The 15,966-nt window shown below is 33.7% G+C and overlaps 1 protein-coding gene across 1 annotated transcript; it reads left to right on the top strand.

Moving 5' to 3' along the window:
* The first annotated feature begins 9,555 nt into the window (after window positions 1–9,555).
* Window positions 9,556–12,587, top strand: LOC133792065 (protein DETOXIFICATION 45, chloroplastic-like). The gene is made up of 7 exons (XM_062229972.1): window positions 9,556–9,650; window positions 9,940–10,103; window positions 10,344–10,415; window positions 10,526–10,642; window positions 10,746–10,841; window positions 11,216–11,220; window positions 12,416–12,587. The coding sequence occupies exons 1-7, from the start codon at window positions 9,569–9,571 to the stop codon at window positions 12,585–12,587; spliced, it is 708 nt and encodes a 235-aa protein (XP_062085956.1). The 5' UTR covers window positions 9,556–9,568.
* The last annotated feature ends 3,379 nt before the right edge of the window (window positions 12,588–15,966 follow it).

Genomic DNA, 15,966 nt, shown 5'->3' with positions numbered 1-15,966 from the left:
ATGTGGAATGGTTGGGCATTTCAAGAAGGAATGCCCAAGGCGAAGGAAGAATGAGCCGCAGAGGGTGGACAGCTCGAATCCAGCTCGAGTGTTCGCTCTCATGCAGTCAGAGTCAGTGACTGAGACTGAGACTGAGGCTGGTTCCTCAGGGGTGGTAGATCAGCTTTCTAGTTTTGATTCTTGTATTGTGCTGACTGATTTTGGTGCCATGTTGTTCCTTTGTTTATTGCATCTAGAGAGGCATAGACTTGTTACGTAGATCGCATGGTTATGTTGTGATGAGTTAGATTATGGTGGAGAAAAGACTTATCAGTTGATATGATAAGGTTGGTTATGACTGACTTTGATATGATCCTTAATATGGATTGGTTAGCCAAGTGTGGGGCAATGATAGATTGCAAGGAAATGATAGTAACTCTTGGGTTTGAGAGTAGGAAACAGTTGTGGTACCTGGCACTGTGCATGGATCTTGTATGTTTATGACATCTGTATTTAGAGCTATAGATCTATTGTAGGAGGATGCATAGAAATCCTATCTAGTGTGGTGGGTACCACTTAGGTTGTGCTAGTGGGATTAGGACAGACTGGATTAGTCTGTAAGTTTTTGGATATGTTTCCAAGGGATTTGTCAGGATTACATTTACACAAAGAGATAGAATGGTGATTGGATTGGTGTCGGGGACGGAGTCAGGTCTAGGGCATTGTATTGAACGACTTCAATAGAGTTGTAAGAACTAAAAGACCCAGTTATTGAGTAAGATGATATTCTCCAAGGTGAATCTTTGATCTGGTTAGTACCAGCTGAAGATCAGGAAAAATGATATGCAAATGATTGCTTTTATATTAGATAAGGGCACTAAGAGTGCTGAGTTATTTTGATGGATTAGATGAACAGAGTATTCAAGGATTATATGAATTGGATTTGTTATCATCATGATCAATGGTTAGTGGTATATTCTCGGTTGGAGAATTGCCAAGGTCAAGGAACACCTTAGAGGGCAGGAGTTTCCTTGGCTGGGCAGGATATTACATGTGCTTTGTGGAAGAATTCTGAGTCTTCTTACATATCAGAACCAATTGTAGGTTGTTATGACACCTTAATGATAGGAAAAGGTAATTGCCCAAGCATCATGTTAGTTGAAGCTATGCCTCCAATATTCAAAGTTTCCTAAGATACTTAAGGGATATTTCGATTCAAGTTGCATATCGATTGTGGGAGATAATCTCTCCATAACCGTTTGGATGTTTATGCTTGAAGGAGGAGTGGTTTCTTTGGGTTAAAAAAAAACAAATATGTATTTTACACTCAACCATGGAGGTCGAGTTTATAGCTCTAGTGGCAACCAACAAAGAGCCTGAGTGGCTTAGGGATCTCACGGTGGATATTCAAATTTCAAAGGAAAATGTATCGATGATCTCAATACATTGCGATAGTCAAGCTACATTAGCTAGAGCCTATAATGGCATATATAATAAGAAGTCTAAGACATGAGTCTAAGACATATAAGTCTAAGACATGAGTATGTGAGACAATTGATTCAAGGTGGAATCATATCTATCTCATATGTGAGAACTTAATGAATCCATTTACAAAACCTTTTGTGAAAAGGTTAGTAAGTTCTACATCTAGAGGGATGAGACTAAAACTCCTAGAATAATAGATTCACCAATGAAACCCAACTCCAAACTTGTAAACATCAAGGGCAAAAGTTCAATGGGTAAGAAAAAGTCATTGATGAGTGGATAGTTTCAACACTAACATAATCGTGAGTCTCATCCAAGGATGGTAAGTGTTGGTTGCTACTGGACATGAGGACTAAGCGTTAGGATTTTAATGAAGTTCAGTTGAAGAGCAACAAGCATCTCTAAGGGTAGCAAAGATGTTGTAAGAACTTCACCTATGTGAACTTAGAGGTGGTGCCGCCTTTCATCGGAGTTGGAGTTTCTCCCCGGAAAGTTCATAAAATGAATGAGCACAAGGCCATGAAAAGTGCTAAGCGAACACATTGGGAAAATCAATGGCCAATTGGAGGTGTTTGAGGTGTTACCGATCTTATCATTAAGGAGTACTTGGTCCCAACTTCAAGACACCAATGACTTTGATAAGGCTATGTAATGCTTTCACTAAGGTAAAGTTCAAATCGAAAGATACTTTATTTTATTCACCAAAATTGTTAAGTTAAAAAAGAGAGGATTATATGTAATCAAGTGGGGAATTGATGAGATTGGTTAAATATAATGGCTAAGTTGTTTACACAAAGTGGTGCAAAACACTCAACGAGTTTCACTTAAGTTGAAGTGAAAACATGAGATTTCATAGTAGGCATCTATAATTGACTTTTATGAGTCTAAAGTGATATAATGAGGTATTTAAGCACACCCAAAAAGCTTGGGAGCATTTGGAGGTATTTAAGGTCACTTTTAAGAAGTTAGGCCTACTTATATTGTTATATTATTTTAAATAATATAATGTTAGATTAAATAATGTGACATAATGTGATTTGTCACACCTTGTAACATATTATTGAGAGTCACAAAATTGGACACATGTATGTGCCCAAATGTGACATATTTTGGAGTTACAAACTTGTAACTCCCAAATATTACCCAATAATGTGTAGATTTGATATTACACATTTTGATTTGAATTTCTTAAAGTCATATGTGAAATATGGCTGTTAAAGATGTGATTTTAACTCCCATAATGTGTATTGAAGTTACAAAATCAAGTGGGAATGAATTTGGAACGTTTTGGAAAATTTGGAAAATTGGTTGCTGAAAAAACGACTTGGGCCGCTGCCTATGTTTTTCAGGCCGCGGCCCAAGAGGCAAAAATAGGCAAAAACACACCGTGGGCCGCGGCCTGAGCGGCTGACATCATTTTCCAAACTTTAGTTTTATCCAATTTTGAACGTTTCCAATAGCCAAGTAACTCCCCAATCTCTATTTTAATTCCATAAACATCCAATTAATCATTGGTAACAGCCATGAGGGTTTGTGGAATTTGAAATTCAAAGGGTGTCTCAAAACTCTATAAATAGGAGCCTAATGCTCACTTGTAAGATACACACCATTTTCCATCCACAAAGCACTTGGCTGGAAAATACACCAAAAGGCTTGATAATTCCATAGAGCTATTTCCTAGAGAGATCCCTTAGTGCTTAGAGAATAGGGGGAAATAAGCTTTTGGACAAAGGTCTTGAACCTTGTTCAAGTTGGTGATCCCCACTACTCTACACTTTGGTTGTGCGAGAGTTTGTTTTATTTTCATTCTTTTGATCTTGTTGATCTTATTTACTTGTATTATTATTGTTTTGAGTTTGTAATCTTCTTCTTCTACATCTTTCTAGTTACTTGTATTTTGAGCAATTGAGTTGTAATATTTATTTAATCAACTACCTTGTCTATTGTATTTTTTGCATAGAGTTGTATATTGGTTTTTCCATATTTCCATTGAGCAATAATATATATTCTCTAACATATATGCCATTGCATTGCCACCTTATATGCGATACATCACCTAAATCGAAGTACAAGACAAAACCCTGCAGACGATGCATCACCTGCAGGGAGGCGACACATTGCCTAGCATTTTTGTACAGTTACGCATTTTAGCTCCAAAATGATGTTTTTAAAAGCTCTAATCCTATTATTTACACTTAATGATGGTGCCTACACTATAAATAAGGGTTATTAGAATTGAAAGTATTGATCATACTTTTCAATTCTCTCTCTAACCTCTCTATCTTTCTAGCTCTGAAAGAACATTTATTTTCTCCAAGAAATTCATCAGGCATTTCTTGACTTGTATGAGTTTCAAAGCTTGTTAAATCCCACTTCTCATTCCACATTGGTAAAGCTTCAAGAAACTAAAGGAAGACTTGGAATAGAGATTTTGGACAATGATATTTTTCGTGTATAAGCCTTTAGATGTTCCCCAAATTTGAAGATTCAATTGCTCAATTCAAAGGTTGTATCTCTCTAGAATCTAACTTTGTAATTGTATTATTCTATTATAATTTACTTATTTATTTGTAATCATTATTGCTAGTATTGATGATAAATATTTCTAAATTCATGTTATAATCATTTGATCACTTGATCTTTGATTATCAAGATTTGAATTCATATTTTGAATATGGTTATTTGATTAGCGGGATTTATATTCATACTTTGAATAAGGTTCTTAATTAGCATCTAGGGTTTGCAATTGAAGTATTCCTATTATTTATTGTTGATTTAGAAAGTATAAAGCCTTAAATTACCAACACTAGATCATTCATTCTATTTCTCCTAACATAAAGAGTAGCATCATGTTTCTTGATACAACAATTGCCATGTGGACTGAGTTCAACATTAGATTTGATGAAGGGAATGGACCACAAATTTGTTAGCTTCGTACATCCCTAATTAGGCTTCATCAAGGTGATGAATATGTAAGTTCATACTTCACTAAACTTAAAGCTACGTGGGATGACATCAATGAACTTCACCCTAGGACTCCATGTACCTACTATGTTACTTTTGCTGATTCTTTTGATTTCTTAATAAAAAAAAAAACAAGTTCTTCAATTCCTTAATGGCCTTAATGAGTCTTTTCATGCTATTCAGGCACAAGTTTTGTTGATCGATCATTTCCCATCTCTTTCCAAAGTATTTTCCATGATACTTTAAGAAGAGCACCAAAGGAAGCTTGGCCATTCTCATACATTGCATCCAATTGCTACCGCCCCTACCACCAATAACCCATCTCATAATTCTACCTTAAGAACCAAATATATGCGTCCTTCTTGCTCACACTGTCTCAAACCAGGGAATCTCATGGAGAAATGTTATTTTCTACATGGATTTCCTCCAGGTTATGGTGATCACCACAATTCAAATCCTACTGCAAAAGTCAATCAAACATTGGGTTCCACTACAATTGCTTCCTCTTCAAGCATTTTTTCTAATCTTGCTTCCCAATCAGAACTGAGTCAACATCTCATTGCTTTGTTAAGTTAGCAGCTACATCAAGCCCCTTCCACAAGTGACAACATTCCACCACTAGTGTTTAATATCTCTAGTAACATAGTAGTTTTCTTTTCTTTCTTTTGGATTGTGGATAGTGATGCCACACATCATATGTGTCACTCTATTCATTGTTTTACCTCTTTTAATAACCATCTTGTTGCTAAGTTTTGTCACTTTTTCTAATGGTCATAAAAATACATATTCACAAATCTGGTATTGTGCAAATCAACCAACATCTTATTTTGAAAGATGTGTTTTACATGAACGGGTTTCAATTTAACATTTTCTCTATGACTGCCTATCTTCAAGATAGTAATAACTCTTTAGTTTTCACACCATCCTAATGTTTCCTACAAGAACAATCTCTGATTTCCAAGATTGAGATTGCTAAGAAAGTGGGCAAGCTCTTCTTCATTGAACAAAGCCCATCATTTCTCAAATATGGCTCTTCTAGTGTTCCTACCACTACTTGTACTAATGTAGTGAATAACACATGTACTGATGTGGACCAATGACATTTTCACCTTTGCCACCCTTCCAAAATGATTTAAAAATCATTCAATAAAAATTTACGATTCTTTGATAAATATCATGATCGTTTGTGCTCTGTATGTCATTTAGCCAAGCAAAAAAGACTTCATTTTTTCTCTAATAATAATATGGCTTACTCACTTTTTATCTTAATACACATAGATATTTGAGGTGCATTTCATATCATGAGTATAGAAGGATATGAACACTTCCTCACCATTGTTGATGATCACACACAATATATATGGGTTTATATGCTCAAGGCAAAATCCGATGTTCAATTTATTATTCCTTAGTTTTTTTCTCTTGTTGCAACACAATATTCAGCTACAATTAAAGCAATATGATCTAATAATGATAAAGAATTAAACCTTACCACATTCTATGCCTCAAAGGCATCCAAAATTTTCATTCTTGTGTTGAAAAGCCTCAACAAAATTCAGTAGTAGAAAGGAAACACCAACATACCTTAAATGTTGCTAGGGCTCTTCATTTTCAATCTCATCTTCCCCTTCCCTATTGGTCATACATTATTAATAGGGTTGTGTATCTCATAAATAGAACTCCTTCCGCACTTTTAAAAAAGAGAACATCATTTGAATTACTTCATAATAAACTTTCATCTTATGATCATCTTTGATGTTTTTGTTGTCTTCTGTTTGCTTCTACTTTAGATAGTAAAAGACATAAATTTTCACCTAGGTCAAAGGCATGTATTTTCATTAGATACCCTCCTAGAATGAAAGATTACACTCTTCTTAACATAGAAAGTTAACAAATCTTTTACTCTCGGGATGTTGTCTTCTATGAGAATATTTTTCCACTTAAAAATAAATTTTCTGCAATTAATACTGACCAATTATTTCCTCAATCTATGCTGCCTAATACAGGATAACCTTCTACACAGTCTTTTGAGTAGCCAACACCTTGCCATGCTTTTGACAATTCTAATGCTACAGAAGTAACAAAAAGTCTACTCAAACTAACTACATCTCTTATTACTTCTACTGTTGGGTGTGTTTTTCACATCTCGAGCATTTTCAAGATTATGTTTGTGATTAAATAATTATACATCACATTCCTTATCTGATTTTTTGTCTTATGACAGGTTAAATGAACCTTTTTGAGCTAAAATTCTTGCAATAAACACAGTTTCTGAACCCACTAGTTACAAGCATGCTTCAACTATCCCAGAATGGCAATAGGCCATGATAGCTAAAAAAATTTCTCTAGAAGATAACCATATATGGCAACTTGTATCTCTTCCTCCAGGACGACATACCATAGGGAGCAAGTGGATATACAAAATCAAATCAAATGCTAATGGAGCTATTGACAAGTACAAAGCATGTTTAGTAGCTAAATGCTACACCCAAAAACAAGGTATCGATTACCTTGACACCTTTGCTCCTATTGCAAAGTTTAACACTTTCAAATTACTTCTCACACTTGATGCTATAAAAATTGGCCATTATCCCAATTAGATATTAACAATGCTTTCCTTCATTAGGACTTAAAAGAAAATGTCTATAAGAAAATCCCTAAAGTTTATCAACCCAAAGGGGAACTTTAAATCAATGTTGTTTGTAAGTTAACTAAAAGTTAATATGGCTTAAAACAAGTCTCAAGACAATGGTACACAAAACTTAGCATGTATCTTATTTCTAATGGTTTTAAACAATATTATTTTGATCGTTCATTATTCATTGAAAACACTCCTAGTGCTTTCATTGCTCTACGGATTTATGTTGATGATATAGTTGCGGCCTCTAACAATGATTCAGTTGTCACTCTCTTCAAACATCAATTGAATTATGATTTTAAACTAAAGGACTAGGCCCTTTACGTTTATTTTTTGGGTTTGGATATTAGGCGTTCCCACAGTAAAATATTTGTGTCTCAACTTCCATTTACTTTACAATTGTTGAGTGATACAGTTTACTTGGGTGCTAAAGTCTCATCCACACCAATGGAGTGGAACACTAAACTCAGCAAAGATGAAGGAAAACACTTACCTAATCCTACTATATATAGGAGTCTAATTGGTAAATTAATTTATTTGACTATAATCCATCCTGACATATCTTTTGTTGTGAATAAGTCAAGTGAATACATAACTTCACCTCGACTGCCTCATTTACAAGTTGTTCGATGCATCCTGCAATATTTAATGGGAACTTCAGGCTTAGGCCTCTTCTTTCACTCTTTTTCCCAACCTCGTTTAAATGAATATGCCGAAGCTAACTTCAATATTATAGATTTCCATCTTAAAAAAAAAATAGATGCGGATTGGAGCACATGCATGGATAACAGAAGGTCTGACTCAGGTTACTGCATGTTTCTTGGGCACTCCCTCATTTCATAGAAATTAAAGAAGCAAAAAATAGTCTCAAGATCATCAACTGAGGCAGAATATAGAGTATGACAAATGCCACTTGTGAAGTCTCATGGTTGATTTCTTTACTCAAGGACTTTGGAATTTCTCATAGGAACCCAACTATCTTATACTGTGACAATACTGTTGCTATCCACATTTTAGAAAATCTAATTTTCCATGAAAGAACCAAGCACATTGACATAGATTGTTGTATCATTAGAGAGAATACAAGAAGGTTGTCTGAAGCTCATTGATGTTCCAACTAAGTACAATCTAGCTGACTTGCACTACACCAAATACCCATTTCCATAACACATGAATATAATACTAATAAAAAAGTGTTATACTAGAGCACTATAATGGGCCACTTTGTGAAAAAAAAAAGGGCGGTAATAATACACCATCCCGCGCCACTTAGATTTTTTTTCATTTGTGACCTGAAAATTTGTGAGACCCGAGAGAGACCCAATTCTCATACCTTTTTTCCCCTTCTCCTTCTCGTCTCTCTCTTCCCTTCGCCCTAGCCGCAATCCCGTAACCACCATCATCCTCAGCTCCGACCACCTAACCACCATCCTCATAGCCATTTTTCTCCGAGCCAAGCTCCAAATCTCAGGCACCCGTGAACCCAACCCCCAAACCAAGTGACCCCAGGTGTGAGCCCACCTCTGCGTGCCTTCGACCCAGTGCGACTTCCATTCGCGGGCCTCCACTAAGCTTACGCCGTTGAGGAGAAGATGAAAGGTTCTTTTCATTTTCCTTACGACATTTTCTTTGTGATTCATCGCTATCCCTCGTTTCCTTGAACTGTGTTATATGATCATAGTGAAGTAATTTAAAATTTCTTAATAATAATAATAATTTAGGGATCTGTCCAAAATTTTGCAAGTTTTTTAAGCTAAATCCCTTTGTCCATAGCCGAGAAAAAGAAGAAGAAAAGATGCAGCAGAGAAAATCCACATATGGAAGGCCTACTGGAACGAACGGTTTCGATTTCTCCTGCCGCATGGTCGTTGAATCTAGTGAGTTTCATCTCCTATTTCGATTCAATTCAATTTTCATTTCAGTTTTTAGTCTGATTTAATCTATTTTGTTCTACCTCATTAGACCCGACTTTGGTTCTAATGTAAGTTTTTTTTTTATTTGAATTTGAATTTTAGGGTATCAAAGAGTAGCTGAAGGAAAGTCCCACCTCTCTAAGCTAATTTTTGTTCAGGTATATTTGAATTGCTTGCTTGTAATTTCTGCAAATCATTACAGAAATTTCATCAAGTAGCTGCTTCATTTTACTTAGTGTAATTTGTATTTTAGATTTCATAAACCATTCAATTTGACAGAACTATTGAAAATCATATATTTTGTCTTCAATTTGTTGTCCTTGTGTTCTTTTCCATTTCTTCAAAGTTGAACCACTCTTCTTGTCAGTTCATGTGGTGCTGTGTATGCAGGTATTGGGAATCTTGTAGCTGTGATTTTGTTAAGTATTCTTTCCAAATGGGTGCAACTGGTGCAGCAATTTCCATAGTTGTGTCTCAGTACGTGTTCTTTGACTAGCATTGCAAATTTTCTTTAGTTTTTGCTGTGATAATCCCTTGACATTAGATCTTGCTCGAATGTTTATATTTCAGATATGTTGTCACCTTCTTAATGCTATGGTTTCTAAATAAGAGAGCAATACTACTGCCTCCAAAGATGGGATCATTACAATTTGGAGGATACATAAAATCTGGTAAATTTGGTTTTGTTTTTCATTTTTTTCTTAAAATATTAAAAAATAAAAATAATCCTTATGTTATTTAACTTCCCTCTTTTGTATGAAGATGCTTTCTTGTCTTACAATTTGACTGAAGCATAACCAGTCAGTTGATATATAGTATGTTCTGTTTTTTAGTTTACTTTTCTTTAGCAAAAATATTACCTGTTTCTCTGTTTTAGACATGTTGACCTTTTTCTTTGCCTGTTATAACTAAGGTGTTATATTTTTATTTGATTCTTTCATATATTTTGGGATTTTATAGGTGGTTTTCTTCTTGGAAGAACTCTTGCTGTTCTAACAACCATGACTTTGGGGACATCAATGGCTGCTCGTCAAGGCCCGGTTGCAATGGCTGCTCATCAGATATGCATACCAGTATGGTTGGCTGTTTCGCTTCTGGTTGATGCCCTGGGTGCATCTGCACAGGTATTATCTCTTTCTTTGACTTATATTGCTTGCTATAATGTTTTGATCCTACTAAAGTTGCCTTTGTTTTGGACCACTAGTTTTGGGAAACTTCTGCATATTATTATTGTTTTTTTTTTTTGCTCATACTGGTCAATAATAGAGGGATACTTTAGCTTTAAATCTGTTGAAATTTCTCTCTGCATAGTCAGCGTCTACACATGATTTGTCTCTATTGATTTATGAGTTGTTTACTTGTAGGCTTTGACTGCAAGTTATATGTCTAAAGGTGACTATAAGACAGTGAAGGAAATTGCTCACTATGTGCTGAAGGTAAGGTCTTTTTTTCTGTATTAATTATTTATCGAGTTTTCTTGTACCTAAAGATTTTTGAATGTCCTACCCATTGAGTTTTTATACATTTTAATTTAACTGTCTATCAGGTAGGATTGCTCACAGGTCTTGCCTTGTCTGCAATTTTGGGTCTATCTTTTGGTTCATTAGCTACTCTGTTCACCAAGGATGCTGAAGTACTAGCAATTGTTGGTACTGGAGTATTGGTATGTGTATATTTTTTGTTTATAAGTCTAATTGCTTTTCATTTGCCTTTGGGTAACTGGCCTTGTATAGACTTCATAATGACGCTCTCTAAAACTGTTACAGTTTGTTAGTGCTAGTCAACCTCTGAACGCACTAGCTTATGTTTTTTATGGTCTCCATTATGGTGCTTCGGATTTTGCATATGCTGCCCGTGCCATGGTATGCTGAACTTTTGAAAATCTCAGAAATTTTATTTTTTGGGTCTGATCCGAAGATTGCATATTTTGCTCATTTTGACTACTGTTTTTTTTTTTCATAAATGGTGGTGGGAGGAATGTCTTCTACATTTTTGCTATATACTCCGGCAGTCATTGGTCTTCCCGAGATTTGGTTAGGGCTGACTCTGTTTATGGGTTTGCGGGTGGTGGCTGGATTTTACAGGTATGCATACAATATTTAAGTTCCTTTTTCTTAATTAAAACAATAAAAGACATAAAATTTATGATGAAGCATGAACTATGGGATTTTCAAACTCTTATAAATAGCATTCTATATTGCTTGCTATAATGTTTTGATCCTACTATGTGCTGAAGGTAAGGTCTTTTTTCTGTGTTAATTATTTATCGAGTTTTCTTGTACCTAAAGATTTTTGAATGTCCTACCCATTGAGTTTTTATACATTTTAATTTAAATGCTTGTGGTGATTTCATGAAATGCAGAGAATGAAATTCTTGAATATATTATATGGACTACTGAAAATTTGTTGCTGGTTCACTTCATCTGTCTCTGTGTTGCCTTCTAGTTTCTTTTAAGGATCTTGATATTATATTATTTTCTTGATTTTACCTAACTGAAGAGTTTCTACTTCTATTTTTGTTGTTATTGAATTTTTGGAGCTTGTTTTCCTTGGTCAAAAATAAAATTTTATTTTAGCAAGAATGAAAAGATAAAATATACTGTAGTTGTTGCATCACTTTATGTCTTAATCAATTGTTAGTGACTTGATCTTGGGAATTGGTAGTTTAGTTTGTTGGCTGGAATTTCATTGCATTAGAAAGCTTTAAGACTGCATCGAGCATAATATTTGGTTGACATGTCTTTGCTTACAACCTGGTTAGATGTTTGCTTCATAATGTATAATGATATGACTTAAGTCAAGTTTTTGTGCCATGCTTGCTTGATTTCTTGTTGTGTTAATAGTATGTTGTTGAATGTGGTGATTTTTTTTTGTCTAAAGCGGCTAAAATGATTCTGCTCTACTTTAATATGGTCTGCTCTACTTTAATATGGTCAAGGCAAACTATGTTATAAAGTATGTGGAAGAACGTTTAAATTGCATTTTATTTCAGTAGCTATTAATTTTGATAAACACCTCATAGGAATGGAGGTGCTCATTGTGTGTTCTCTTAAGAAATCATCTAGTCTCCTGGACTTGATATTCACTTTTACGCTATCTTCTCTTCATAGTTTTGACTAAATAATTTCTATTCTCACTGCTATTAAATGTGAGAGATGTCTTAAATCCGGATCATTAATTGCTTTGAAATTATTTTTATCACCTTAAACCCTCTATAAATGTTACCAAGTATTTAGTTGCATATAATTATCTCAATTATCTATTGATCAAAAAATGATTCTATTCTTTCAGATCTAACTGGAATCATGCTTATGCTTGTTGTGTGCAATGCTTACAGTTTGGATTTTATTGTGATTTTTTGTGAGCTTATTTTTATGTCAAGTTGAGAGCATGGCAACTTGTTAACTTGGCACTTTAAAATTTCTCACATTAATAGGCTTATGATGCTACCTTGTTCTGTATTACTATGTTCTGTACCTTTAGAGGATTTCGAGGATGAAGCCTCTCTTTTAATTGCTGGAGACTCATGGTTCTTGGTTTTGACAATGGATAATGATGTAGGATTTTTGAAATCTGATCACAACATAAAACTAAGAACCCACTTCTGAATTATCTTAAGTTGTTTGATCTCACCAAGGAATTATCTTTTGCTGTTGGTTTTAATGAAGTTTGAAGTGGTTTGGTGCTATTATCAGTAATCCTTCCATAACTTTAAATTTCATCCAAATGTACTGAACTATTGTTGTGGCTGGAAAGCATCAATTATATGTTTGTTTTGTTTTTAGACAGAGCAAAGGGAATTACTGGCTTTGATTTTCTTGTTCTTTTTTCACTTATTGTTTATGTTCTTGATTTTATAATTATCATTTTTCTTGCTCTCATTGGTTGTCCTGAGAATGAGGATAATGAAAAGTTGGGTTTCATTTCTTTGTTGTTTGTATTTTTGTAAGAAATCAACATTCAGAGGCTGGGGTGATGTCTTTTATTTTATTTTTTGAGATGCAGAGGTGATGCTTTAAAAGTATTAATTATTATCAAATGAGTTGAGGTATTTTTTGAGCCAAACATTGGTTTGGCTTTGTGATTGGAGAATAGTGGAGTGTATGTATGTTGATGATCATATATTGCTATATCGTATAGAGAGAAAATGAACTCTAGTCTTGGTGTCTGGAGTGTAGAGAGATTTATTCTTCTTCTTTGTTTATGATAGACATACAAAAATTCAAATAAAGAAGACTATAACTTAACTATCCCAAAATTGAGAATAGTTTCTGGTAACATACTGTCCTTACTCAGATAAGGTAACAAATAATAGGTTAGTATGGTATCCTCGATTTTTGATTGAAAACGGATGAGAGAAACAAAATAGTAAGCAAAGTATTATGGAAACTGGAAAGGCTTCTCAAATTAGCTGGGGGCTGATGCCATTGTCTTACATATGAATGGTCTAGAATCTGTGAAACTGAGACACTAAAACACAGCTAACAAAGAATAGCACCACATTAACTGAACCATTTATTACTCATGTAGAATAAAATCACTCTATAGACACTAAAACACAGCTAACACTAGAATATTTGATTTTTGCATACCTGATCTTGCAACAAGTTTATATGTTTTATCCTCGTGCTTAGTTAAAATCACTCTGATTGTTGCAGCAATCACAAGTGCATGTGCAAAGTGCATAGTTTGAGGTTTTCAAACAGGTTGCTGCATTTTGTTTATGCAATATTTTTTCATGGCAACTTTTCATTTGGCTAGAAAATAATTGTTGGAAAACTTGTTATATGTAGAAGTTGAACCTTGCATATAATTTTGATATTCCACTGCTCTGAAAATATTTGAAAAATGTTATACTCCAAATCCAAAACTAATACTAATCCAAAAGAAAAAAACATAATAAGTAAATAATAAATGAAGTACCTAACATATAATAACAAGAGTGGGCAGTAACCAAACAAATTAAGAACTGAAACAATTGCAGAAATGGAGCACCTGATTTTTTTTTAGGTACCATTTGATCTATATAATATGCATGGATATATACATGTAACATCAGCCATACATTATATATCAATGAAAAATTGAAAATAAATCTCTTGTTTCATATCAGGCAATGAGTCTATATTCCTCAGTATTACTATCTGCTATTGATATTTGATTTCCATGTCCAGGAGAGGATATTTTTGTATGCATATGTTTGGCAATCTTGATATTATTATTTGATGATGAGGGTGAAAATAACTTAATAGCTTGATGTTAAATTCTTATTTTCTTTCCCAATTTCCATGAGCCTAGTTCATAGCTCCTACCAATTTTTCTTCTGGGTTTAGTCTGGCTATATAGTGGCTGTAGTTAAGGTGTTTGGTCAAAGGCAAATCTCTTTAATGCTTTAAATTTTTTTATCTATGTTTCTGTAAATCCTCTTGTATTCGGACCAATTGCAACGGCGCAGGAAGGGACTCCTCCAACAGGTTCTGTCAGCTCTCTTCTTTCTTTGTATTCAACTTTTTCTTTGTTATTATCGAATTGATTGAAAGCTGAAATAGTTATTATTGAGAAGATTGAATGCTGAAATAGATAATATAGAATTGAGCAGTGGGTTTATACTTTATATTTTTGTGAGTAATTGATGTGGTTACTGGTTTATATATTGCTTAATATCTTTTTTCCACTTGAGAAGATTCATTTGGACATTTGGTTTCAAATCTTTTATTTTGCTCAGCTTTTCATTTTTAAAGCACACAAGTGTTTGGAAAAATGTGTCAGAGAATATTAAGAATATTTGATGTTTTGAACTTATTGTTTGTTTCACAAAATGTCTCAGAGAATTATAAGCATATTTTAAATGATTGTTTGTTTGAATAGTAAGAATATCTCAGAGAATATATATATATATATGTCATGATCTTTGTAATCAATCTCATTTTTACACACTAGAAAAAACTAAGATCAGTTGGGCAGTTTACAATTGGATTTTTGCCACCCGAAATATACATTGGTTTGGTTGAACACTATAATATACATGTGTACCTATAAGATACAAAATAAACATATAAGAATCTGATCTCACTTGGCTAGTGGTTGCTCATTTTTTGTTCTGTTACCAGAAAAAATATTTGGACATGGAAGTAGTGTGTTCGAAAGTTTCAAACTTTGGATTATTTTGGCTTTTATTGATTGTTGCTTTTACTAGTAGGCAGAAGTTAGGCCTTGTTTTAAGTTGCATGTTTTGTTGCTTCTGTCGTTGTTTTGCATGGTAGTACATCTTGCTATACCTTGCTGTTTCGTCAAGTTTTGGAGTTATTACAAATTTAATTTAAACTTTATATGCTTACAGGTGGAAACTAGCTTAAGTCTTATGTTCTTAATAATAAAAGGACTTTTTTTTTACAATGTGCAAGTATATTGAGATGATTTCTTTGGAGCAATTTTTGACAACATTTGTAGTTGATGCCTTTAGAATGGAAGAATGTATTTCACTAATTTTTGTATACATTTCTTGTTTTGTATTTAGTGATAAAGGAATCTGAATTAGGCATAAATTATGTTGTAATATGATTTCTTAAGCCTAGACTAGTAGACTAAATATTGTAATTACATTTGAGTAATTAATAAAAATCTATTTATGTTACCTTATTTGGCTTCAACTTTCATATTTGTTTTCCTAGTTTTGTGTAAGTAAAAAAAGATTATGTTTCTCTAAGCTAATATAACACATGTGTTATACTAAAGTGTAGTATAACACAAAAAATGTGTTATACTAAAGTATAATATAACACAAAAAATGTGTTATACTAAAGAAGAGTTATACTAAAGTGTAGTATAACACAAAAAAAGTGTTATATAATCGAATATAAATAACATAATTAAACACTTATCTATATATTAAAATAACACAGAAATTGTGTTATCGTTGACAGTACAATAACACATCTGTATAACACTGATAAAGTGTTATGTAAAGTACCCTAACCTACGATAACA

Source organism: Humulus lupulus, chromosome 7 (genome assembly GCF_963169125.1).
Source record: "Humulus lupulus chromosome 7, drHumLupu1.1, whole genome shotgun sequence".
NCBI lineage: Eukaryota > Viridiplantae > Streptophyta > Magnoliopsida > Rosales > Cannabaceae > Humulus > Humulus lupulus.
This window is presented reverse-complemented; position numbering and strand designations above follow the sequence as displayed.

What these genes read in the sequence shown, in the direction of transcription:
- LOC133792065 (XM_062229972.1), top strand. Translation starts at nt 9,569, where the DNA reads ATGCTATGGTTTCTAAATAAGAGAGCAATACTACTGCCTCCAAAGATG. An exon ending in TTGCTCACTATGTGCTGAAG is followed by an intron (nt 10,416 to 10,525) that starts GTAAGGTCTTTT and finishes ACTGTCTATCAG; the next exon opens with GTAGGATTGCTCACAGGTCT. An exon ending in TTGTTGGTACTGGAGTATTG is followed by an intron (nt 10,643 to 10,745) that starts GTATGTGTATAT and finishes AAACTGTTACAG; the next exon opens with TTTGTTAGTGCTAGTCAACC.